This window comes from Jaculus jaculus, chromosome 4 (assembly GCF_020740685.1).
Source record: "Jaculus jaculus isolate mJacJac1 chromosome 4, mJacJac1.mat.Y.cur, whole genome shotgun sequence".
Taxonomy (NCBI): domain Eukaryota; kingdom Metazoa; phylum Chordata; class Mammalia; order Rodentia; family Dipodidae; genus Jaculus; species Jaculus jaculus.
In genome coordinates this window covers 179,706,012-179,732,992 of record NC_059105.1, presented here as the reverse complement: position 1 = coordinate 179,732,992, position 26,981 = coordinate 179,706,012, and the positions used below count along the sequence as shown (strand labels likewise).

The 26,981-nt window shown below is 41.2% G+C and overlaps 1 protein-coding gene across 4 annotated transcripts in view; it reads right to left on the bottom strand.

Annotated features, from left to right (window-relative positions):
- Positions 1-18,920: 18,920 nt before the first annotated feature.
- The window catches only part of Cd200 (CD200 molecule), a 30,629-nt gene continuing 22,568 nt past the window's right edge, over positions 18,921-26,981 (bottom strand). For all 4 annotated transcript variants that reach the window (XM_045148300.1, XM_045148299.1, XM_045148302.1 and 1 more), the window contains one exon: positions 18,921-20,317. Coding sequence is in view for 1 of the 4 variants with exons in the window: in XM_045148302.1 (XP_045004237.1) it covers positions 20,310-20,317 (8 nt within the window). In the remaining 3 variants the exon portion in view is untranslated. The remainder of the gene's footprint in view (positions 20,318-26,981) is intronic.

Sequence of the window (26,981 nt, the reverse complement as noted above, 5' to 3'; positions counted from 1 at the left end):
ACCCAACCTTGTACATTCATTTCAAAGATAACGTAAATATAAGCTATGCTCATAGCACAGTGTCTGGCTCACAGTGGGATAGTAAGCATACCTCCCCTGCCACGTTTTAAAAAGAAACACGTATTTTATTTTTGAAGTTATCTTCTATATTTTGATTGCATAATCTGTTCATAGTATTACAACTCCTAAGGAAATTAATAACAATGTCATTCTGCAAAGTGGCTCAGTAAGTAACAGAAAAGGAGGCAAAAACAGGAGGTAGAGGAAGCTTCCTGACTGTATCACTACCCAAGCTTGACAGGACCCCAGGTATCAGATATTCTCTGTGTGGATGTGCACCTCTCTCTCTCTATCTCTCTCTCTCTCTCTCTCTTTTAAATGCTTTTTTTTTTGATTATTTTTATTTATTTATTTCAGAGCGACAGAAAGAAAAAGAGGGGGAGACAGAGGGAGAATGGGAGCACCAGGGCCTCTAGCCACTACAAACAAACTCCAGATGCATGTGCCCCCCTGTGCATCTGGCTTATGTGGGACCTGGGGAACTGAGCCTCGAACTGGAGTCCTTAGGCTTCACAGGCAGGCGCTTAACCACTAAGCCATCTCTCCAGCCCTCTCTCTCTCTTTTTTCATGAGCACATGTGTGCATATGTGTATTGAAGCCACAGGAAAACCACAGGCGCTATTCCTTGGCTGCCACCCATCTTTGTTGAGACAATACCTTCCACTGGCTTGGAGCCCCCCCAAGGAGGTTAGACTGGCCTGGCCAGCCAGCCCCAGGGACTTGCCTGTCTCTGCCTCCCTAGCCCTGGAATAACAAGGGTGAACCACCATGTCCAGCTTTTTATTTTCGGTATGGATTGTGGGAAATCACATTCAGTTCTTCACGCTTGCATGATAAGCACACAAACTATCTCCTCAGTCCCTGGACTGTGGATATTCTTGGGCTACTAGACCTCAAAAAATTTTTTTTAAAGTATTGATTTAAGAAGAGGCTTGTAGAGCCAGGCGTGGTGGTGCACACCTTTAATCCCAGCGCTTGGGAGGCAGAGGTAGGAGGATCACCATGAGTTTGAGGCTACCCTGAGACTCTGTAGTGAATTCCAGGTCAGCCTGGGTTAGAGAGGGACCCTATTTAAAAAAAAAATAAAAACAAAGAAACAAAAAAGAGGCGTGTATAGGATGCGATGAGAACTGTGACTAGCTGAACTTGGAAGGGACAGTTCTAAGTTTTCTTTCAGAAAATTTCGTGGGTAAGATGTGGGGAATCTGTAGAATTTAGTTTGAGAATGGAATGGAGAGGCTGAGCTAGGGAAAGTGCTCCCGTAGGAATAAACGCTGGAAGGCAAGAAGGACACACTTATAGTCGTAGAATGAAGGGTGATACATTATGGTGATGGTCCCAAATCCTTCCTCCGCCCTTCATCTTCATCTTTCTCCAAATGCCTTCAGGTGCCAACTTAATCCATTCCTCTTAAATCTGGGTTAGGTTTTACTGCCTTGATGAATAGAACGTGGTGGTAGTAGCTCCGCCTGGACCTTTGCCCAACTGGAGGGCACAGCCCTCAAATTATAGACACTAGCTCTTGAATTTGTTTTCCCAAGAGTAGGCTAGCTGCTAAAGTTACCCTTAGAGTCATTTAACCGAGAACCGGCTAGTTGCCTCTAGGAGCAGAGCGCAAGGGATACCCAGACAGAGCCTTGGGGTTGTTGAAATCCAAGGGGGAACCTGCTGGTTCTCCTGTCACCGCTGCTCTGATGTCTCTGTGCCTGTAGCTCCTGCTGACAGACACTCATTGGTGTTCATAGAGAACGGTCAAAAAACTAGCAACTGGCGAACAAGTTGAAACCTGTAGGGGCAAAAGGCAAGGAACTGCTGACCTTGAACAATCCTTAAAAATAAAATTTGTTAAAGGATTTAGAGGTATGTCCTGCTGGCCTCTGCTGACCCAGAACACACACACACACACACACACACACACACACACACACACACTCACACACTATTCACAAAGGCAATCACATTAAGCCCACCTGTTATCTTCAGAAGATCTGGGGCAGTTCTGTGGGCAACTGGTTACGGATCATACTGTCTTCGATGCCACAGTCACCACTTCTCACACATACACACTTGTTCTAGGTCAAGAGTCCAGCCAGGCCACTGAGGAAAATAGAATTGAGGAAAAGAGCCTGGCTTAAGATCAGTCAACATCTCTAAACATTGCTTGTCAATAGCGGTCATCTGTGCTTCCCCAAGGCAGAGGAAACCTAGTCATATTGCTTTAAACCATTAAGATTAACTTTAGGGCTATTTACAAGCCAGGAACTTAGACGAAAAGTATCTCATGGCAATGTTCTCAGAAAAGTTACTTAGAAGGTCCATAAAATATTCGCCACAGTTCTTTCCTGTAGTTGATTGCGACAGTCTATTCTTAGAGTTTATTCCTACAGACCTGTGGTTCCACTTGCTTTGCTCAGATCGCCTCCAGCTGTTGTAGGAAGGTGCCCAGTGTATCCTGCTGGAGGACGAGAGACATGGGGAGGAGAATCAATTTGTCTCGATTTCTAGGTGACTTACAGCTGATTTCCACACACATGAATAAACCTAATCATAACATGTAGAACTCTCTAATCAACTACCCTAGGTGCATGAGAGTCACATGTCTCTGACGTGGTGGGTTTTGGCATAATAACATTAGTAATTGACACAGTCAACATGACCCGAGTATATGAAGAGTCAGAGGAAATGGTGTAAGATGAAGCAAGAGAAGTAGGCAGGGGACTTTTAGTCCATTGAAAAATCTCAGATTATATTCTAAGAGCAACAGAATGTCATGGAAAGATATGAAGCAAGAAAATAACATTATTAGCATTTAGAAAAATTCTGTGGACATGGAGATACAGGATTGGCAATGTTATAGCCAAGTGATAATGATATCAAAAATAAAAACGGGGGTGGGGGAGGGAGGGAATTACCATGGGATATTTTTTTATAATCATGGAAAATGCTAATAAAAATAAAAAAAAAACAGTAGTGCCTATGCAGGGATATTTATTTGTCTTTTTAAGATGTACATTTTATATAAGGAATCCAACAATACTAAGAATTTAACCAACTGGAGGTGGGTACTAATGGAGATGTAAGTCTGGAACACTTGTGCAAGATTTCTGGCTTGTCTGTTAATAGATGATGACAATATTCACTGTGATGAGAAAAAGTGGAGAAGAATCGCTTATGGAACCTGAAAGAAATAAATAAAAACACCAAAACAAGACTTCTTCATGTTTGAACTTGTTTCATTTCAGTTTCCTCTAAGGCATCTAGCAGAGATGTTTGGTAAACAGTTGTATACACACACATGTAAGGGCCGGGGGAGAGACAGAGCTCACTCACCAGAGAAGTCTGGGTTAGAAATATAGTCATTTTGGAGTTGTGAATGTATAGATTTTGATCAAAACCATGAAGATAAGTCGGGCATGGTGGCACACACCTTTAATCCCAGCACTCAGGAGGCAGAGGTAGGAGTATCACCATTAGTTGGAGGCCACCCTGAGAGTACACAGTGAATTCCAGGTCAGCCTGGGCTAGAGTGAGACCCTACCTCGAAAAACAAAAACAAACAAACATGGAGATGAGTGAAGCCACCCAGGGAAGAAGAATACAAGGAGCAAGTGAGAAGGCTTATATCTAATCTTTCAAGACCTGAAAAACTTAAAAGCTTAATTATATGACCATGGCTTGGCAAGATCAGAGGAAAATGAGTGTGTATGACCATGCTAAACAATGGGAAGTGAAACTTCAAAACAGAGAATCTAGTGTGAAACATGCAGAGAAGAGGCAAAAAAAAAACAAAAACAAAAAAAAACCTCATTGAACATGGTAAAAACAAAACAAAACATGGAGACCAATAGATTTGTCCAAAAAGCCAAAATTTGCATATGATTTCAAGAGACCCTGAGTTTTATCTTTATATACTCTAAAGCCCAGATTCCCATCAACCTATAGTTTCCTAACAGCCATCTCATATGATTACCAAACTGGATTCAAAATCTTAATTCTTTGTGCCTTTAAGAAGGTAAGGATTGGGCTGGAGAGATGGCTTAGCGTTTAAGTGTTTGCCTGTGAAGCCTAAGGACCCTGGTTCGAGGCTCGATTCCCCAGGACCCACATTAACCAGATGCACAAGGGGGGTACATGTGTCTGGAGTTCGTTTGCAGTGGCTGGAGGCCCTGGCGTGCCCATTCTCTCTCTCTCTTTCTCCCTCCCTCCCTCTCTCTCTCTCTCTCTCTCTCTCTCTGCCTTTCTCTCTTTGTCTGTCGCTCTCAAGTAAATAAATAAAAATAAACCAAAAAAAAGAAGGGAAGGGTTTTTTTTTTTTAAATCTATATTTAAGTTCAAGCAAGAGATTCTTTCAATATAAACATGGAGACATTTTTTATTTGTCCACAAAAAACTATTCTTCTACAGATGTAGAAATCATTCGATGAATCTGTTTCATGCTCCACTGGTAGGAAACTTTGCCTGATACTTTCAGTATTTTCCTGGCATGACCAACAGTGACTTCCTCCTTCTCTGGAAACTAACCTTCCTGTTTGGATAGTTTTATTATTCTTAACCAAGACTGGAAAAAACAAAACACAATGAGAGTAAAATCTGGGGGATTACTGAGGGGTTATTCCAGAAAATAATGCTCAGAAGTATCAAGTTTAACAAAAGTGCAAAACAGAATTAGTTCAATTGACTTGGGGTTGATTGAGTGCTTGTTAATTAACTCTGAGTGATGATCCAACCACTTAGTGATGTTCCCACCACTTAATAGTGGACCCAATTCTTGCACATGTAGCCTCTCACCCTCTTGAGTGGTGATAGTAACTAGAAAGATTATCCTTTTATGTTCTCCCTGTAGGCACTGGTCGACTATCTGAATGTTTGTTTCATGACTTAGGATCCTCACGTATTTGGTGGTCTAAAACAACAGAGATTCATTATCTTGTAGTTCTGGAAGCTAGAAGTCCAAAAGCAGTTCTGACAGGACTGAATTCCCTCCAGAGACTGGAGGGAAAAGGTGTTCCTTCCATCTTCTTAGCCTTTGGGGTCTGCGGGCATGTTTAAGATTGAGATCGTATCACTCCAGTCTCTGCTCTCATGAGCACGTTGCTTTCTCAGCCCTTCTGTATGTCATTGCCTTTGTTTGGCTTCAGAACATCCTCAGATTCTTAAGATCTTCTCTCAAGATCCTCATCTTAAGTTATACCTGCATGACCCATTGTACAAATAAAGTTATATTTGTTAATTCTGCACACCACAATGGAAACCTATAGTTTGGCAACCACACTCCTACCCCATAAAACCTCCAAAAAAATAACACATCGCATTTCCTCTTCCACAGAACTTCTTTCCATTGTTTGAAAATAGCTATCATTGGAATTCAGATAGAGGGGGTAATTATTAACCCATTATGTGTCAGAAATGTGCCAAAAGAATATTATATGTTTATGTTTTTTCTCTTCTAAGTTATTAACATTTCCTTTCACTGCATTGTAACAAGAAGAGACCACTTCACTCACTTACTTTCATTTTAAAAAAATCCTAAGCACTGGGCTGGAGAGATGGCTTAGCAGTTAAAGCACTTGCCTGCATAAAGCCAAAAGACCCAGGTTCGATTCCCCAGGACCCATTTAAGCCAGATGCACAAGGGGGCACACATGTCTGGAGTTCATATGCAGCAGGTGGAGGCGCTGGTCTGCCCATTCTCTCCCTCTCTCTCCCTGCCATTTTTCCCCCTCTCCAAAATAAATAAATAAATAAAAATAAAATATTAAAAATTTCAAGCACTCCAGAGAAGAGAACTGGGCATGTGTAAGAGCAAGAAAGAACAGAACTAACACAAGGAGAAGGTCTGAAGGTCCTAAAAACAAAGATTATATGGGGAGAGACCAAGGTATTTTTTGTGGGGGGGGGGCGGGGATTGAGGTAGGGCCTCCCTCTGGTCCAGGCTGACCTGGAATTCACTATGTAGCCTCAGGTGGCCTTGAACTCATGATGATCCTCCTACCTCTACTTCCCAAGTGCTGGGACTAAGGCGTGCGCCACCACGCCTGGCTTAAATCTTTTTCTTTGTTTGTTTGTTTGGGTGGGGGTTTGGGGAAATTAAACAAGCTATTTGTAAAGAGCAGTTCGAGTTGCTTCCAGAAGACTTGGGCAAGTTCTAAGGAAGAATTGTAGTGTTAAGACCCTCTGGAACATTGAGAAAAATATGTTCTTTTTCCAATCATCATCATCATCATCATAATACTAATAAATTAAGTAATTTTGATGGTTTTGGTTATCAAGTTTAAACGTCTTTTTTAAAATCATGATCTTTAATAGAGATGGCTTAAAGTTGTTTTTTTTTTTTTTTAACTTCATAGCTTTAGAAGAATCAATGAAAGTATGTCAGGCTGAAAAAGTTAAAAGCTGATTAGTCTCAGCAGTTTATTATTGTCAGTCTCAGCACAATGAAATTTTGTATAATGAGGACCAATGTTTATCTACTATAATATGTTCTCTATTAAACAAATAAAGGCTTTACCCAATGGAAAAGCATGTAAGAGTAGAACTATAAGAGACCCTATTGTTGTAAACAGAGAATCAGGTATTTAAAATGAAGGCTTTATCTCATGGGAAAATGTACCAATTTGTACATATTACTAAGAGAAGAACCACATTTAAGAAAAAAAAATTACCTTAGCAATTCGACAACCAAGTTTAATTCTCAAATATACCCTTTATCAAAAATTTAATACCCTTTAATCTAAACTTTTCATTTAACTTTTGATTTAGAAATATATATTGTAGGGCTGGAGAGATGGCTTAGTGGTTAGGCGCTTGCCTATGAAGCCTAAGGACCCCAGTTCAAGGCTCGATTCCCCAGGACCCACGTTAGCCAGATGCACAAGGGGGCGCACGCGTCTGGAGTTCATTTGCAGTGGCTGGAAGCCCTGGCACACCCATTCTCTCCCTCTCTCCCTCTTTCTCTGTCTGTCACTCTCAAATAAATAAATAATAAACAAAAATAAATTTTAAAAAAGAAATATGTATTGTATCTTTTATATCTCCCTTCAGAACCAATCCTCTGGTTAGGACTCTTCTCTTTCTAACGTTGCCATGTAAAAAGGAAATCAGGTCTATTCTTTAATGACCTCTAAGCCTAATACCTGTCTAGTCATTTATCATTTCCTCCTTCAGGAGTTGCGAGTCTAAATTCATTTAGTAGATGGGTTTCAATTCAACCTAGCTACTTAAGGCTAAAGTGGAATGCAGAGTGTTTTTAGGGTAATTACTTTTGTTGACTTTTGGGGCCTTGGAAGACAATCAAAGTGACCCAGATAGATGGAGTTAGATTGTAGACACACTTGAGGTAGAACTGAAGGAGGATGGAATGGGGTCAAAAAAGAACTACCCCTCTCCTGAGGTTGAGTCAAGAGGCTAAAACTACCCCAGCCTCTATGGGATTGGATGCTGGCAAACCTAGCTTTGTGGCTTTTTATTTAAAAATAATCTCTAAATTTTATAGGGGCAGCAATAATAGTGAAGATGTTACAGAAAGGGACCATCAAGTAAAAGATGAGAAGATGTAAACTGCAAATCAAATATGAAGTGTGTTTTAGTAAAGAAGGTTAAAAGAAAGGGACATATTTTTAGACGAAACATGACTTCGTAAGATAAAAGATCATTCCAAGTGGAAACAGAGATAGAGATGAAAATGTAAAAAGGTATGTTGTAAAATGATTATAAGAGTTGATATTAGGGAAGGTTAGGGGAATTGAGATGAAAAGATTTATTGTTTGATGTAATAGATCACCATTATTTATTTTACAATATAAAAATACTGAAGATGCCTGTGGTGAAAGGGTTAACATGGGAATAATACTAATAAACACTTAAAAATAAAGTATTTTATTTATTTATTTTTATTTATTTTTAATTTTTGTTTATTTTTTTGAAAGCAATGGACACAGAGAGAGAAAGAGGCAGATAGAGAGAGAGAATGGGCACGCCAGGGCCTCTGGCCACTGCAAACGAACTCCAGACGTGTGCACCCCCTTGTGCATCTGGCTAACATGGGTCCTGGAGAATCGAGCCTCGAACCGGGGTCCTTAGGCTTCACAGGCAAGCGCTGAACCGCTAAGTCATCTCTCCAGCCCAAAAATAAAGTATTTTAACCCCCCCAAAATAACTTTGCTCTCTGTATTTTCTCTCTTGCCTAAATGGCTTCTAAAATTAGTTACTTTCCATAGTCTTTGGCAGCTTTCTTGTCTTTATACACTCTTTCTGGGATGTAATTCAGATTCAACTCTTTAATAAATTGGTAAATATGTTTATGTTGTCATGTCTCATGACATCAAAGATTAAAATTCACTTTACTAATATTGATCTACTCAGAATAACATTTATAAAAACTGGCTTTAACCCGGGCGTGGTGGCGCATGCCTTTAGTCCCAGCAGTGGTAAGAGGATCACTGTGAGCTGGAGGCCACCCTGAGACGACATAGTGAGTTCCAGGTCAGCCTAAGCTAGAGTGAGACCCTACCTTGAAAAACAAAAACAAAAACGAAAAGTCCTGGCTTTAAGATGCCTGTCAGACTTTTAACTGCTGGGAAACTGAGTTTAAACAAAATCAAGATTTAAACTTTGCTTTGAGTTGTTCATTTGTTTGTTTGTTTAAGCTTTATCTAAATGTTAAATGAAAACCAAAACTATAAAACTGGTGCAATTGACCTTCTGGGTATTCAATAAGCATACTTAGAAGTCGAAGCTCATGAGAATATTGGAGCTAAAGGGGTAGCCAATGTTTTGGTAGCCACTTCCAAGTAAATCAGGCCCCAAGAGACAGCAGCATACTTGTGAAGGGTCATATGGTTCCATTATACATCTCAGATGTTTCTACGATGTAACTCCATCTATGTGGGTCCCTTTGATTATCCTCCATGGCCCAAAAGTCAATAAGAATAGAGACCCTAAAAACTCTCTTCATCCCACTCCAGCCTGAAGCAGCTAGGGTGAGTTCAAACCCACCTCCTAAATGAACTTAGAGCCCCAACTCCTGAAGGAGGAGATGATAGATGGTTAGAGAGATATTAGGCGTGGAGGTCATTAAAGACTTAGAGAGACTTCCTTAGAGTAAGAGAAGGAAGGAGAAGGAAATAGAGAGGAACCTGGCATGTGGAAGACAGGAGGAGGTAAAAGCCCATGGGGAAGAGGAGCCCTCTCCCCATCTCAGCCCAGGGGAGCTAAGATTTGGGACGCTTACCAGAGCAGAGATGTGGAAGTTCACAGCAAAAAGAGCATGCTTTGGTTTCTTGATAGTCCAAGTAGGAGGAAAAACTTAGTAATTTATGTTCTTAGAATCAGAAAGGAAGGACTGTATCATTTCCTTCAGGAAAGAAAGTCTTTCTAGTATTGATTGTGATTTGACAGGTTAAATAGCACAACCTATGATCTTAATAAATACATTGACTATGGTTAGAAGTGCTTCCTATATCATCATCCAAAAAGATCAAAGAGACAAGTGATTGTGTAATGGATGAAGATCACATGATCCAAAAATAAGGTCTATAGACTCGGTGTCCCTCGTCAAGTATCCCTAAGGATCATTGTGAGAAGGGCCCAGAAGGAGGCAGAGAGACTGAGTTGGTATAATATAGCACTGAGTTTTTAAGATGAGCTTTTGAGTTGGCTGTAATAGCTTGGAGCATCTGAGGATGACAAATTCAGTATATGTTTAAAATTTCACAATAAAGCCGGGTGTGGTGGCGCACGCCTTTAATCCCAGCACTCGGGAGGCAGAGGTAGGAGGATTGCCATGAGTTCAAGGCCACCCTGAGATGACAGAGTTAATTCCAGGTCAGCCTGGACCAGAGTGAGACCCTACCACGAAAAACCAAAAAAAAAAAAAAAAAAGTTCGCAATAACATACAGAATTGGCCCCAAAGTTGATTTTCAGCTTGTCTCCAGTTCAAACAATGGAAGAAATTATACTGTGGTCACAGAGGAAGACAGTGATACGACTAAAAGAATTTAAAGTGCATATCACTCCAACTTTGTTTGAAATCTTGTACAGTTCAATAAAGCTTGTCAAGAGAGTTACTCCAGTTAACCAGAGGAACTCTAATAATTCCTTTGTCATGTATTCTGACCATAGCAATTTTCTTCTAAATCTAACACTAAATTCTGCCTGTTTATCCACACCCTGTCAGCACTTGATTTCCGTCAACTGTTTTCTACCATGACACATGTCAAGAGAGTGATTCTACAGTCATTTCCACATTGAAGTTTTGATTAAAGCTGGAGTGCAGAGTGTTTGGGATGTTGCTGTGATGGGTAGAGTTCTGGAATGATGGAGTTCAGGGTTATTGAAGACAGATTTTACTTGAAAGAGTTCATTTGGATGAAAAGGTGGCAGAGTGAGTACCGTGTGGAAGCAGAGGGGACGCTAGAGTTCTTGCTTAGATGAAAGGCCACTTTCAAGTTCCCAGGTAATGGAAAAGTTGTCTCTAAGTCTCATCTCAACTATGAATTATGAGACCCAAAGTGTATTCTTCAAAATACAGTACTTGTAAGTTTTCCAAAATGTAGAAAATCATAATGACCTACTACATCAGTTACTACACGTTAATGGGACAAAACAACCATCCAAAAGCATCATATGGGAGGAAGGGTTTCAGTTCAGCGTAGAGACTCAAGGGGAAGTCTCCTCATGGTACAGAAAGTGTGGCAGAGCACAGACTGAGCATCAATCTTGCCACAACAAGGAGGGAGCAGCAAGAGGGTGCTTACTCTGGCAAGGGGAGTACCTGGGCTGTAACACCCCAAGACCTGTTCTGAGGAACGTAGCTCCCCCAGCAATGCCCCACCTTCCAAATTGCCACCAGGTGGTGATTGAGTATCGGGCTTAATCACAAACACACGAGGCCATAGCAGACATGTGGTATTCACACTATAGTACCTACATATGGCCAATCTAATTTCTTAGCATCTGTATTTAAGACATGATCATATTACACTTCTAAACACATGGAATCGATGCACAGAGTGAATCACAATAAATATTCAGGCTGATCATCTTTAATCTGAAAATTTGAAAATGACCCAAAAGTCAAGACATGTTGGGCAATGACATGATGCCACAGTAAAAATCCTCCCACTCCTGATCTCATGAGGAAAGTTACAATTGCGGCACACCAAAAATATGGTCTAAAATTACATTCAGAGTCTGTGTATAGCATGCATATGAAACCTAAATTAATCATGTTTACTTATGTTTTAGATTTAGCAGCATCTGCATAAATATAGATAAATATCTTGAGAACAGGACTCAAGTGGAAAACACTTCTGACCTCAAGCAGTTTGGGTAAGGGATGCTCCATCTGGTTTTCTAGTTTTTATTTAAGCATTCATGACATTGCTTCATGGATTTCCACAGGTTTCATCTGAATACATGCAGGTGGGTTCATTTTGTCTGTTTGTGATTGTTGGACTTCTCCACGATAGGGTGTTCTTAGTTCCTTTCTCTGTCCGCACTTCCTACCAGGCCCTAGTAGGTGAGGTGTGTGCCTGGCTTGATCCAGGATAACCACCACAGGGCAGAGGTTGCTCTTCGGATCACTGCAGATCCCACTGTACCACAGAAACCTACATGAATAGTCCTAGATACTAAGTAGTACTAAAGAGAACTGTAGTATCATCTTCTGGAAACTGTCTATGGACATTGCTCACACGTTTCGTTATGAAACCCAACTCACAATTTCTGAGTGGCATCAGGACTTCTAGTCTCTTCATCTTTTGTCCATGGTTGAAATGCTCTTTGAGACATGTGGAACTTTTGAAAGAGAACGGAAGGGGCTGGAGAAATGGCTTAGCAGTTAAGCTCTTGCCTGTGAAGCCTAAGGACCCCGGTCCAAGGTTTGATTCCCCAGGACCTACGTTAGCCAGATGCACAAGGGGGTGCACACGTCTGGAGTTCGTTTGCAGTGGCTGGAGGTCCTGGCGCACCCATTCTCTCTCGCGCTCTCTGCCTCTTTCTCTCTCTCTCTCTCTCTGTCGCTCTCAAATAAGTAAAAATAAACAAACAAAAATTAAAAAAAAATATTTTTAAAAAGGGAATGGAAGCTCACTCAGGTCTGGTTTCATGGGTTTTGCTTAATGAGATTTTTAAATTGTTTTTATTCTTCTTAAATTTATTTTATTAATCTGATATCTATGGACATTTTCCCTCCCTAGCTAAGAATGCTCACACACCTTTCCCGAAAACAATCAAGATGACTCCACCCAAGAGAAATCCATGCACCAGAAAACTTATTCTCCAGAAAAAATATAATGTTCAAATTACATATTTTCTTTTTTTAAAAAAAATTATTTATTTGCAAGCAAAGAGGGAATGATATATCGAGAGAGAATGAGAAAGGACCCACCAGGACCTCTTGCAGTTGGGGCACGCACTCTCCACACCACTTTGTGCATCTGGCTTTACATGTGTACCAGGGAGTCAAATCCAGGCCGTCGGGCTTTACAAGCGTCTTTAGCCACTGAGCCATCTCTCTCCAGCCCCCAACTACACAATTTCTATCATGCCTGCTGGGCACCTTTTCACTGCCACAGATGCTAGAAAGTCAAAATCTACTCATGGGAACAGCTTTGAACTTCAACATAAAGGAAGTGGTTTAAGAAAGAATGGCTTCCAGTAAACCCTGAGTTCCTGGTGTTATATAAGCGTGGGAAATGGTTTTGTCAGCTGACCTGGGACACCAAACCCGACTTGGACAGAACCCCGTGTAAGAATAGGGGGGTTTCTACTGCTTGCACGTTTACTCAGTTCTGGAAAAGGCTAATGTAATCTCAGTTGCATGTGGAAAAGAAACCCCTTCTGAAACCCTTCTGGGCCTCTCAGTCTCTCCACAGGGGCTCAGAGAGCTTCTTAGTTTGCATGAGGAAGTTCCAGTTCATCACACTGTAGCTTTGGGTCAGCTGACCTTGGTGACACTAAAATCTCAAGCTGCTGTTTGAGAGGGGTGTCTATCCCATGCTGAACACTGAGGACATTGTGGTATAGAATCTGGCCAAAGTAAACACTGTATCAACTACCAGGACTGGAATACTCTCAAAGATGGCTTTCTCTCCTTCCAGTGGGGTTTACAAATTAAGGGGAGCTCCAAGATGCGGTAGGAAAAGTATCTTCTTGCCCCCGCAGTGGCTCCTATTGTGTTGTAATAGTCTCTGAGCTGGCCAGGCCTCTTTAAAACCCACGGAGGCGGGGGGGGGCGGCTGGAGAGATGGATCAGCAGTTAAATGCTCTTGCTTGCAAAGCCTGATGACCTGCCTTTGATTCCCTAGTACCCTGTAAAGCCAGATGTACAAAGTGGCCCATGAGTCTGGAGTTTGTTTGCAGTGGCAAGAGGCCCTGAAATACCCATTCCCCTCTCTCTCTTTCTCCCTGTCCCTCTCTTTCCCCACTGAGTGTGCAAATAATGAATAAAATATAAAAAATAAAATAAAAAGCCACTGGGACAAGTGGAAAGAGAGAATAAAATGGAGACTGTATTTAGGGTACGTGTCACCCACACTTTAGATCAGTCCTACCCCCCCTGATTTCCACTATGTAAGCAACATTCTTCCTTTGGGCTGCTCACTGTTTATTGGATCACTGAGCACTTAGGGCTCCCCAGTGTTTGCAACTCAGCCATCTGGCCTCTTAATATCTTACTTATGAGCATTTCATTAAAGCCACCATCTGACTTTTTTTTTTTTTTTTTTGAGGCAAGCCCAATAGACTGGCCTTTTTTATGTAAGAGAATGACAGAAAGACAGAGAGAGAGAGAGAGAGAGAATTGGCACACCAGGGCCTCCAGCCACTGCAATGGAATTCCAGATGTGTGTGCCTCCTTGCACGCTGGAGTCATCTTGTGTGTCTGTCTGGCTTACATGGGACCTGGAGAGTTGAACAGCAGATAAGTGCCTTAATGGCTAAGCCACACCTCCAGCCGCTGGCTCATTTTTCGACGAGATTGACACCATATTGTTGTTGATTTATTAAGGGAAACCAACATGGTTTTTTTGTTGTTGTTGTTTTGTTTTTTTTTTTTGATTTTTTGATGTAGGGTTTCACTCTAGCTCAGGCTGACCTGGAATTCACTCTAGTCTCAGGGTAGCCTTGAGCTCATGGCAATCCTCCTACCTCTGCCTCTCGAGTGCTGGGATTAAAGGCATGCACCACCATGCCTAGCCCAACATGTTTCTTAAAGGTTAAGGAATCATATAGTATTTGGACTGCATGACTCAAGCTGGGCTCAAGTGCCTTTCTGCAATTACACTGGATAGTGAAGGTTACTCACAGGAAAATATGATGCTGTTTTGTTGAGTTCGTTTTGTTTTGGTTTTTTTTTTTTAAAAAAAAAGAAAGTAAGAAGTAAAACTGCAACTAACTGTGATGGTCAATCCCAGTTGTCAGCTTGATTGGTTCTAGAATCCCCTGGAAGACAGATCTCTAGGTGCCTCTGTCAGGCACCAGATGATGTGATTACAGTGGGAAGACCCGCCTAACCGTAACTGGCACTGCTTGGCTTTTGTGCGTCCTTTCCCTGTCATCCTCATAGGGAAAAGGCAAGTCATTCTGGTCGTGCCTGGTCTTCTGCTTTTTCTGAAGTCACTCCCTGCTCAGTCAGAACTCAGCTCCCACAGGCGGGCCTCACACTTCCTCCTTGCTTGGGTGGACTGTGGGGGTGAGGGGCTGCTGAGAAGGCCAGTGAGAACCAGGGGGCTTGTGTGAGCGGTCTGATGCCCCTCAGTGGAGAGGACTCAGCACAGAAATTCATACATGTTGGAGAACCTTGTGCCCCCCCAGTGAGACAGACTTGGCTCACACTCAGATCATACCAGAAGTAGTGCACATTGTTTATACTGGGTTACGTGCCCGGGTCATGATCACACTCACTAAATACCAGGGATGGTATTATTTTGGCTCTAATGTTTGTTTCTATGCCTCACGATTGTTAATACTTTTTGAGGCAGGGTCTCACTGTAGCTCAGGCTGACCTGGAAGTCACTTCGTAATCCCAGCTGGCCTTCAAGCCATGGCAATCCTCCTACCTCAGCCTTCCTAGTGCTGGGATTAAAGGCGTGAGCCACTGTACCTGGTACCTGGCTTATGACTGTTTTTTCAAGGCAGGGTCTTTTTTTTTTTTTTTAAGTTACTTTCCTGGGATAGAGGGATGGCTTAGTGGTTAAAATGTTTGCCTGCAAAGCCAAAGGACCCAGGTTTGATTCCCCAGGACCCACATAAGCCAGATGCACAAGGTGCCGCATGTTTCTGGAGTTTATTTGCAGTGGCTGAAAGCCCAGGAGCATCCATTCTCTTCTCTCCCTGCCCCTCCCTTATCTCTGCCTCTTTCTCTCTCATAAATTTTTAAAAAGTTGCTTATCTATTCTTTAGTTCAGTTATTCTCCCACATGGGCAAAAAGAATGCTCCAAAGCAAAGTTGTATGAGCCATTTCGACCTCAGATAATGTATGAACAGAAAAATACTTCGCTAAGGTAAGATTATTAATTTATTTACTTACAGAGAGGGTCTCAGGTATTCTAGGCCAACCTCAAACTTACAAGGTAGTCACGAATGACCTTGAATTTATCATCCTTCTGCCTCCACCTTCCTAGTGCTGGGAGAACAGGCAGGTGGCGCAGTACTAGGATCGAACCTGGGGCTTTGTGCACGGTAGTCAAGTACTCCTATCAACTGAGCTCCATCCCAGTAAACAAACAGATTTATTGAGCAATAAAAATATGTGCTCCCTGCCCCAGAAGGTTACCGTCTAGTGAAAGGGGATAATAAAATAAGATAATAAACAGAAGAAACAATTATCCTGTATAGTATGATAGCCAGGGGTAGAAGTTATCGAGAAGAAATCAGGTACAGGCAAGGTATGTTGTCGGGGATAAGAGGATCAGGACAATGTGACAAGCTGTAAGAGAAACATTTCAGGCAGAGAGAAGAGTCCAGTGCCAAGGCGCAGAGGGAGAAATATGTCCTTCAGGGGTTTTATTAGTTGTGTGTGTGTGTGTGTGTGTGTGTGTGTGTGTGTGTGTGTTGTTGTTGTTGTTGTTGTTGTTTTCTTTTCTTTTCTTTTGAGGTAGGGTTTCACTCTAGCACACACTGACCTGGAACTCATTCTGTAGTCCCAGGCTGGCCTTGAATGCACAGCGACCTTCCTGCCTCTGCCTCCCATGTGTTGGGGTTAAAAGTGTGCACCACCATGCCCGGCATATGTCTATTTTTGATAAACCATTATATGCTAGTGATCTGGCACAAGAGTAACCAGAGGTGATTTTATAGTATCAGTGTACCCATTCATGTCTACACCATGCTGGCCTCAATCTCACTGTGTAGCCCTGGCTAGCCTTGAACTCCCTACATAACGATTACTTTTAGCCAAAGCCTACAGGGCCTAATAGTAATGTGGATTTTATTCTCTTTGATTCTGTATCTGTGAACAAGTCTCTTGTCAGCAATGGGTAAGTACCTAACTAGAAAAACCAAGCCTCATCTTCAGTTTCAGTTTTAGCCAAGGGCCAAAGGATTCTTTAGTTTTCCCCTGCTTCTGAGCAGGCTTACCATCACCCTGGGATTTTCCTAAAAGTTTAAGTAAAAGAAAGACATATGATAGAATTATTGTAAGTGAGTCAAAAAGTTTGCAACGTTTCCAGTTCATAATGAGTTTGTAAAGGTTGTTATTTGAAAGTAAAACCATTACCTCAGGTGTAATGAAGTGCTTTGACAGAAGCCTGTAATATTTTGGGGACCTCGTGGGTCTTTCTGATCAACAGCTCGGTGTGGGTTGTAACCCATTTCTGGTGCTGGGATTTATAAGGCAGGGTCAAATGTTTTAGGGTTAGCCTTCATCCCACCATCTCCAGGGCCTTTCTTACCAGATGATCCCCCCCCCCAATACTTCTATTGAGGCTTATGTCTTTTAGTTTACTATCTAGGAGGAAGGTTTCCATGGTACCAATTAATTTTGGATTTACTTTTGTGTGTGTCTCCTCTCACCCTCTCATTCCCCTCCACCCAAGCCCTCCCATCCATATTATTTGTCCCTGAAGTTGCCTGTCCAGTCTACCTGCCACTCAAACTGTTTCAGGTTAGGAACCACAAATGAGGGAGAACATGTGGCTTGTCTTTCTGTGCTTGCATGAGTTCCCTTAAGTATGAGTTCTTCCAAACCCATCCATTTTCATACTAATTTCATTGTATCATTTTTCCTTATTGCTGAATAGAATTCCATTGTGTAAATGTGCCACATCTTCATTATCCATTCATCAAACGATGGGCATCTGGGTTGATTTCAGTTCTTAGCTGTTGTAAATTGAGCAGCTATAAAGATGGTTGAGCAAATACTTCTGCAGTGAAGAGTGGAGCCTTTTGGGTAGATGCCCAGTAGAGGAATGGCTGGGTCCGTTGGTAGCTCTATTACCCACCTGAGGTAAAAAGTAAGACAACATGATGTCGACACAGAACATCAAGAGATCTGGCTGGATCTGGAAGGAAGCCAGTTCCCAGATGGTCTGCCAGTGTAGTGATGAAAAGTGCTACATGAGCTGCTGGGGGAAATGGCCAGCAAAGTTGTGAGCAGACAGGGGGCATTGCTATATGAAAGCAGCCATCCTGACAAGACATCCACACCTCTGCAATGGTGGCACCCAGCATTGGTGGGTAATCAGTGTCTTTCTGGTTGGCTATGAGATCTGTGGAAAGGAACCCATAGCTGTGACTGGCAACTGAGTCAGAATCCTTTGAAGACCAAGATTATAGACTCCAACAAGAAGCTCCCACTAGTTTTTGGCCAAAAGGGAGGCTACATCCACTTAAAATCTCTCTAAATTAGCAATTCTTATCTCCTTTAAACTATGATAATCTCACTCTCCATTGGAGAATATGCTTTTCTTTTTCAGAAGGCAGCAAGAACTGAGGACAATCAAAATCTATCAACAGGGCTGGAGAGATGGCTCAGTGGTTAAGCGCTCGCCTGTGAAGCCTAAGGACCCTGGTTCGAGGCTCGGCTCCCCAGGTCCCACGTTAGCCAGATGCACAAGGGGGCGCACGCATCTGGAGTTCATCTGCAGTGGCTGGAGGCCCTGGCGCGCCCATTCTCTCTCTCTCCCTCTATCTGTCTTTCTCTCTGTGTCTGTCACTCTCAAATACATAAATAAAAAATTTTAAAAATATATTATGAAAAAAAAAATCTATCAACAAGACAAGGAAAGACAGCTGACTTCCTGGCAGGAGATGAACCACCTCCTGCATGTTAGCCAGGGCCCAGGTGAAACCACAGGGGAACTGTGAGACAAACAAGAATGCTGCCTCCACTGTGAGCCTGACAACCTGCACCAGGGTGATGGAGACAGACACTGAGGAGACTCAAAATGTACCAAAGAGGAAACACGGAAGCTGCCGAGACTCAACACTAAGTAGACTTAACACCCACCCACCACGGCTCATGGAAGGGCAGAAAGAATGGGGTGGTAGGGAATACCCAGAGGCATTGCCTCCTGGCCCCCCCCGACCCATCACACACACAATGACTGACTGCTGCTTTCACAACTCATAGCCCACAACCCCATGGTGAATACCAGAAATCTCACTGAGGAGGGCCCTTAGAGAAATGTGGGCAAGGACAGAGAGCAATGATGGTACCAACGAGTGATGTGTCCATACAAAGTTTTCTACTTAATAATAATTTTTAAAAGTAACACCAAAACAGCACACATACTTGGTGGGGGCACATCAACAGGGCATAGTAACCAAACTATAGGAGCTTCGTGATTCTGTAACTGTCAGAAATCAACTGCCTCCTGTAGAAGGTTTGAGATAGAAAGAAAAGAGGAGAGATTTTATATGCACAGAGAAAAAGTTTATTTATTTATTTACACATCTCCCACGGAAGTGCCATACATCAAATATTTAGAGTTAACACATATAATTGTTCAGTATTTTTATACAAATATAAGAATACAGAATTAAATAACACATGGAAAGCTTACTAAATATATAAATATACGATTCAACAATGAAAACAACTCACATTTTAATTCCTAGGTCACTGGCTAAAGACAGTAAACCAAAAGTTACTAGGGAAAAAACAAACAAACTCCTAATTTTCTCTTATGGGGAGGAATCCATATTCCACTAATGAGTACAATATATGCAGGACAAGGGGACTGTATGTTCATACTTACCTCCTCCCCTCTGGAACAACGGAATGTTAGCTCACAGAGAAAAAAATGTCAGGTGAAGTAGCTGACTGCTGCACAGGAAATCGCTAAATGTCTGTTTCATAATATATTTTCATTATACTAGGCTGCGTTCAGAATGGCCTAAAACAGGGTGACAATGTGGGACAAACTGACAAGGAAAGCATGCTTTGTTTAAAACAACAACAACAACAGCAACAAAAAGAGTAAGCTACTATCTAAGACTATCCATATTGCCTAGATGCTATAAAAATAAGTTAAATAGATAAGTTAATGTTGACAATGTTATTTCACAATAAATTCTTCCCTAGTTTTGTCATGGTAAATCTCATCACAGCACATGAAGAATGGCAGGAGAATCGGAGATCCTAGCAAGGCCAACAGTTAGCAAAACCGTAGCAGGAAGGAGACTTGATACCCCAAGACTGGAATCAGACTGATGAAGCTAACAGCCAAAGGAAGAGGAGAACAGCAATAGAAAAGCAACAGGTAGTTGCAGAGAAGTTCTTTGGACCTTCCTGTGTTCTCTTTTCTCTTTCTTTTCACTTCTTCCTCCTTTGCTTATTCCTCTTCTTGGTTTTTTTTTTTCTTTCTTTTTTTTTTTTTTTTATTCCTGGAATTCCATTCATTTTCAGAGCAGCATGGCAGATTATGTGGCCCAAGTCCTTTATATTTTCAGTGAGGACATGGAGGCTCAGTGAGGTAAACTGACTGACGGATTTCCCACCAAGGGAGCTCATATCAGCTCGTGAGCTCAGAACTTCTAAGTCCAGTGGCCTTTCAACACAGCACAACACTCGTGGCTCTACAAGACCAAGTCCTACAACAGACTTGAGAGGTAATGTAACTTCCTCTTGGAACTCAAACACCGAGTACCATAGGTGGCAGTGAAAACTTGTCCAATTCTTCACACGGTTGCTCCCGCTTCTTTTGTTTTTATTAGGTCCCTTGGAGAATGACCTTTTACCTCCTGCTTTCCTTTTACATCAGATTCAAGTAGACCAGGGAAAAACTTTCAGCGCTCTGTATACTCTAAGGCTCTGGGTAAAAGAAAGATGACCATATTAACTTCAAAGACTGATAAATTCTTAGCATATTTTAAGAAGACATATAGCAAAAGAACAATGAAGAAATTCAGAAATCTTGGTTAAAAATAAAAAATATAGACATTTTTTTTTATTTGTTTTAAGATCAGATCCCGGGCTGGAGAGATCACTTAGTGGTTAAGTGCTTGCCTGTGAAGCCTAAGGACCCCAGTTTGAGGCTCAATTCCCCAGGACCCATGTTAGCCACATGCACAAGGGGGTGCATGCATCTGGAGTTCATGTGCAGTGGCTGGAGGCCCTGGCACACCCATTCTTTCTCTATATATCTGCCTCTGTCTGTCACTCTCAAATAAATAAATAAAAATAAGCAAAAGAAGATAAGATCCCACTTTGTAACTCAACTTGTCCTAGAAGTCACTGGGTAGCCCAGGCTGCCCTTGGACCTATGATGGTCTTCCTATCTTAACCTCCCAAGAGCGAGGATTACAGGTATAAATCACCACGCTCTGTTAAAAGTAGATCTTTCTAATCCACTGTAATATGAGTAGACTTTATCACTTTTCCAAGAGACAGGCAGGGCTGGAGAGATGATGTAATGGTTAAGGCACTTGCCTGCAAAACAAAAGGATCAAGGTTCAATCCCCCAGTAACCATACAAGGCAGATGCACAAGGTGGCACATGCATCTGGAGTTTGTGTGCAGTGGCTGGAAACCCTGGCATGCCCAGTCTCTCCCTTTCTCTCTCTCTAAAATAAATAAATTTAAATTAAAAATTCAAAAGGGGGCTAGACAGACAGCTTAGTGGTTAAGGCACTTGCCTGCCAAGACCAAAGACCCAGGTTTGATTCTCTAGAACCCATGTGAGCCAGATGCTCATGGTAGCACATGTGTCTAGAGTTCATATGCAGTGGCTACAGGCCCTGGCATGCCCATTCTCATTCTCTGCCTCTTTCTCTATCATAAGTAAGTAAATAACTTTTTTAAAAAAAATTTTTAAAAGACAGATAATTCTAGGAAATAATAGAAAAAAGAATCACCCAGGTCTACAAATAAAGACCCATGGTCAAAAATGCCAAATGATCTAAAAGTATCCCATTGCGAAGACCTTGAGCCTTGTTTCCTGTGGATTCTAAGGAAGTTGCTGAACATCAGGTTTGCAATCATCACGAAGTTAGAGAGGGTCTCTTTCAAGAACAACTGAGCTTCTAGTGCATAAACTAGGAGGACATGGGCCTCTACAAGTCGTGGGAACAGTAGCGTAACAGAGCTAGAACTTAATCTTGGTGCTTCCCTCCCCTCTGAAAAATCTTAGAGAATTCTTTACTAGACCCTCCAAAGTCCTGCATCTCTTAGATGCCAGTATTTCCAACATCAGCTATCAGTGGTCCATGGAAGTACTATTACTTCCACAGTACGGCTCAATGCTTAAAACAAAACTAATATAAATGAACTATTAGAAAAAGGAAATAAAATGCCAGATATATACAGCAACTCATTTTCAATTATTATATTTTACAGACATGGCATTACTCTCTCATTATTTGTTATTAATTATTTCATCTCAACGAATACTCGTAATTTAGATTAGTAAACAGTAGTGGTTTTTTGTTGTTGTTTTTTGGTTTTTCAAGGCAGGGTCTCACTCTAGCTCAGGCTGACCTGGAATTCACTCTGTAGTCTCAGGGTGGCCTCAAACTCTTGGCAATCTTCCTACCTCTGCCTCCCTAGTGCTGGGATTAAAGGCATGTGCCACCATGCCTGGCTAAACAGTAGTTTTTTAAAGCATTAAAAAAATTATTTTATGAGAGAGAGAGAGATAGAATGGGCACCCCATTGCCTTCAGCTGCTACAAAGGAACTCCAGATGCATGTGCCTCCGTGTGGGTATGTGTGACATTGTGCACGTGCATCACTCTGTGTCTGGCTTATGTGGGACCTGGAGATTCCACAATGAGTTCTTAGGCTTTGCAGGCAAGTGCCTTAACCACTAAGCTATCTTTCCAGCCAAAAAGTAGTTTTTGAATGGGAAACTCCCCTTAAACCATACTTAGTGTAGCATTGTTCTAAAATCTTAATGACTTTTCTGCTTGAGAGATTTCACCTTTTTAATTTTTTTGGAAGCCAACTTTTCTCTTCCATGCCTAGCTATTTGTTTCTTCCAGGTCTCTGATTTAACACTGACATCTCAGACAAGCCAATCTATTTTCTATAAATACATAGCTCTCTCTTCATAGTATTCCCCTTTCATTGTTTGCTACATGTTTTCTTATAGACACATTTTCATATTGTAATAGCATAGTTCATTTGTGGTTTCTCTCTCCTAGTGGTCTGTATCCACCAGAATGCAATCTCCTGTCTTATTCTTTAAAACCTAAGCCATGCTAATAAAAATGCATGTGAACAACTTGTTAATGAGTGGTTTTAAAATTAATAAATGAATACACTTCACTTCTGTGAGCCTTGTTGGGATCATCATCTGTCTAATAAAAATAGCAACTTCTGTCTCATATTGTCATGAGATCAGATGCAGTGATTGCACCTCAAAGTCTAGTCCTTTCGTCCCATGATTACCCACTTAAATATTCAAGAAGACCCTTTCATCTCCAATCCAGGTCTGACCTCTACAATATCTTCTTCTGAAATCAAAAAATTTTGTTCCTGGGCAGTAAGACTCATTTTGGGTGATCAATTGTCAATAATCAAGCTACTAACTGTAATTCAGAAGGGTCTTTCCAATGCCAGCATGAATACTCCAAAGTTCTTTTCTAAATCTGCTAAGCCAGATTTGAAATGATTCATGGCCTGATATTTGTAGCGGGTTCAAAAACATTTTCTTTTCTTAAAAAATAGTTTCCATAACAAATATGTAAATACACCACCACACCTCACCCAAAAGGGCAATACTCTATTTCTAGCACTTACTAAAACAGGAATTTGTAGGATGTTCCTGAACTCTGGGATGCCTAAGGACTACCTGGACCTCCTGATAATGACTAATTTACAGATACTCAAGACATGCTTAGAGATTCAGATGGTCTCTTTAATTGTTCAGGTATAATACCCTTTCTGTATTTTTTTTTCTGATTAGAATAATCCATGAACCACTGTTCTGAAGGAACAGCAAGTATGTGGTATGTTTTAGGCACAAAGTCTAAAGGAGGAATAGACTGTTTAACAGAGATAGTAGAGCAAAGTCAAGCCATTGAAGGATAGATGTCACATGGAAACCAGTGTTCTCAGGCAGCCTAGGGAAGCTTTCCATCTATAACAAACTTTAGCCGGCTGTATTTTCTAATATCTGGCAGCTTTCATTTCCTGAAAACCCATTCACATACACACTTTCAGTAACTTTCCTCGTTCTTCCCCAAACTTGCACTAACTTTAATAAATAATTAGTCTTCCCATCATCCTACACACAAAAAAATCTTAATCAAAATAATCCCCCTTATTCAAAATTGAACATATTACAAATATCAAGAAATCAATTCTAAAGTGTCACAAGTTCATTCCACTAACATGCAGGTTTCTGTTACTCTATGATTTTGTCTTATCCTCTCAGCATATCTTCACTTCAAAGTTTTCTTAAGACTAATGTTTGATAAGCATTCTCCTCTTCAAATTCCCCTGCCCTTGTGCTCAAAAACAAAAATCATTTTCTGAAATTTTCTTCCTCAAAGATTGTGTACTTTATTCCTGAGGACATTTCCTCCATTTTATGCCATTAAACTTACCTCCTTCTCATCATCTGCACACTTTTACACATTGGAAAATGGAAAGGGACCATGAATCTGATCAACAATATTCTCAGAACCAGGAATTCTGACCAGTCATGGTGAAATTCTGTCTCGTTTGTTTACAAAGAAGGACAAAAGGCTCTGCTATGGTTTTTCTCCTGTGCATGAAACTTCCAAAATTGTCTCTCATTAACACTGAGCTGTAAATTATACTGAACACTACGAGCATTAATTTTCCCTACATATATTTAGTCATGTGTCTGTGTATAACACATAGTAACTTATTATTTCTTTTTAAAAAGAACTATTTAGTGGAAGAACGTTTTCTTCAAATGGTCTGTTGAAAACAATGAGAGTCTACAGGTAGAGGATTTTAAAGAATTATACAGAAAATCTTGAGGGTCCTAAAATTTATAATGGTTGCATAGTATGTTTCTTTCACTATCAGAGACTTAGAAACCTCTATGGTTTTGTTGAGACAATTTCTTAGTATGTCGCTCAAATTGATTCCACAATCCCTCTGCTTCAACCTCCCAAGTGTTGGGATTATGGGCAACTGCTACCATGTCTAGTTAGCAATCTCCATTGTACTAAGTTTTGATAAGTGGGGAAAGACCAGTTTAGTCATGAGTAATATCACTGTATACAGTGCTAAGTGTAATGTTCCTGCTTTGCTCTTACAGCAAATCCAGCTGAACTTACTTATGACTAAGCTATTACAGGAATTCAGAATTTCTTACTGCCATGAGGGGTGAGTAGAGAGAAGCAGGAAATACTGAAATTTCAATTTAAAAAATGACTTTAAAAGAAAACTCCAGTTAATAATAATGACTAGTAAGAAAAGCAGAAGTTGTACTTTTTATTAAAGATTTTAGGGCTGGAGAGATGGCTTAGCGGTTAAGCGCTTGCCTGTGAAGCCTAAGGACCCCGGTTCGAGGTTCGGTTCCCCAGGTCCCACGTTAGCCAGATGCACAAGGGGGCGCACGCGTCTGGAGTTCGTTTGTAGAGGCTGGAAGCCCTGGTGTGCCCATTCTCTCTCTCTCCCTCTATCTGTCTTTCTCTCTGTGTCTGTCACTCTCAAATAAAATAAATAAATAAATTAATTAATTAATTAAAAAATATTTAAAAAAAGATTTTAGAGATAACATAATCTTGAAAAATAAAGTCTTACTTTGTTAGAAGGAGATAGAAAGTGAATGAGAAAGCAAAGATGACAGACCAGGTTCTGATATTCTTTGCTGTATAGCCTTGATCAAAGCCCAGCCTAAGGAATTATAGATCTAGAATGTTCACACAGGGAGGTCAGGTAAGACTGTCCCTATTCTAAGCTTACTCTCAGCCCTGTGCAGCATTCATGGCAGCATAATAATGATGTCATATATTACCCACATCCTGTTTCCCTGAACCTGGGACTGTGTTGCCTTACATGGAAAAGGGAATTTTTTTTCCATGTGATGATTAAGAGTCCACAGATACAGATAGGTTTAAGGTAATCACGAGGGGTCAAATGCAAGGCAGGAGAGTCAGTGAGAGTAATTCAGTGTGTGAAAGGCCCAAGTGGTCAGTGCCAGCTCTGTAAGGTAAGGGAATAAACAGCAAGTGATGAGATTGATCTCGAGATGCTGGAAAGAGGAGAAGCAATTTCTCCTGGAGCCTTACGGAAAAGAATATAACCCCATAGACACCTCAGTTTGAGCTCAGTGTCACCCATGTTGGATATCTGTCATTCAGAGCTATGGTAAAATTAATTTGTATTACTACAAGCTTCTATGTTTGTGATGACCTGAAAAGGAAACTAGAAAATACCAACGACGTTTATGATTTCCTCCTCAGCTAAGTCATGTCAAATACTTTCCTTAAGTAACCCAAACTTTTCCAATTAATTAACATAAAGAAGACTTCTCTAGTAATGAGGACTAAATGTTTGGGCCTGTTCAGAGCCTGGTCTGGTGGTACAAATGTGGCTGCACTGGCAAAGGGCATGGCAATTTCAAACAAAGTGGCTGGCAGTAGACCCTGGAAGAATGCAAGCTAGGACTCAAAAGCAACGACTGATGCTCGAGAGGATTCTTCACCTTCAAGACTGTCTCAATCTTCTTGTTTTACTCACTATCATTCCACAAATGACATTAATGTGGATGGATGGGTAATCTCCTTTACAAATCCCCATGGCCAAATAACCAACAGGATGAATGTTCTTTCAGAGAACTGAACTAGCACTTAATCGCTGGGCAAAAGATCAAGGTATCTTTACTCTGAGAATTGTTCCCACTATAGACTGAAACTCAAAATTTGGGTCACTTAAACCAAAAGGCTTTAGGAATTAGGAGACTAGAAAGAAGACCCTCAAGCAAAAACTCTAGAAGTTCAAGAATATGGCAGAAAGCAGAAGCCAGTGAGCTAAAAAAGAGATATAAAGGGAAGAGAAAGGAAGAAGGGGGGTACTTAATAGGTTGGTATTGTATATATGTAAGTAGAAGAATAGATTAATGGGGGTGAAAAGGCCCAAAGGGAGGTCAGGGGAAGAGATTGAGTAAAGGAAAGGTGGATGGAGGGCTAATCAAAATCTAAGAGGATATAAATAAATCATATGGAATCCTCCAGTTTTGGACAGTGGAACACTCAGGAGCCATAGATCATTGCTAGAAAATTTTCAGTGCCAGGGATGGGATACCTTCCAGTGAGTTGTTTGCCAGGGAGGTCCCTGATGCCCCCAAAACATTATAGGCCATTGCCAAGACCCTTGGTTTCCCACCAGGAATAAATGGTAAGACCCTATTGCTGAAGACTCCACATACTTGGGCTGCAATGCCACTGAGAAATCCTGCTGGAACTGAGCTGATAACCTCCTCCATGTAGACCAGTTGACAGAAAGCTGGAAGAAGTCATTATACATGTAGTTCAATGGGAGAAAGAGATATCACC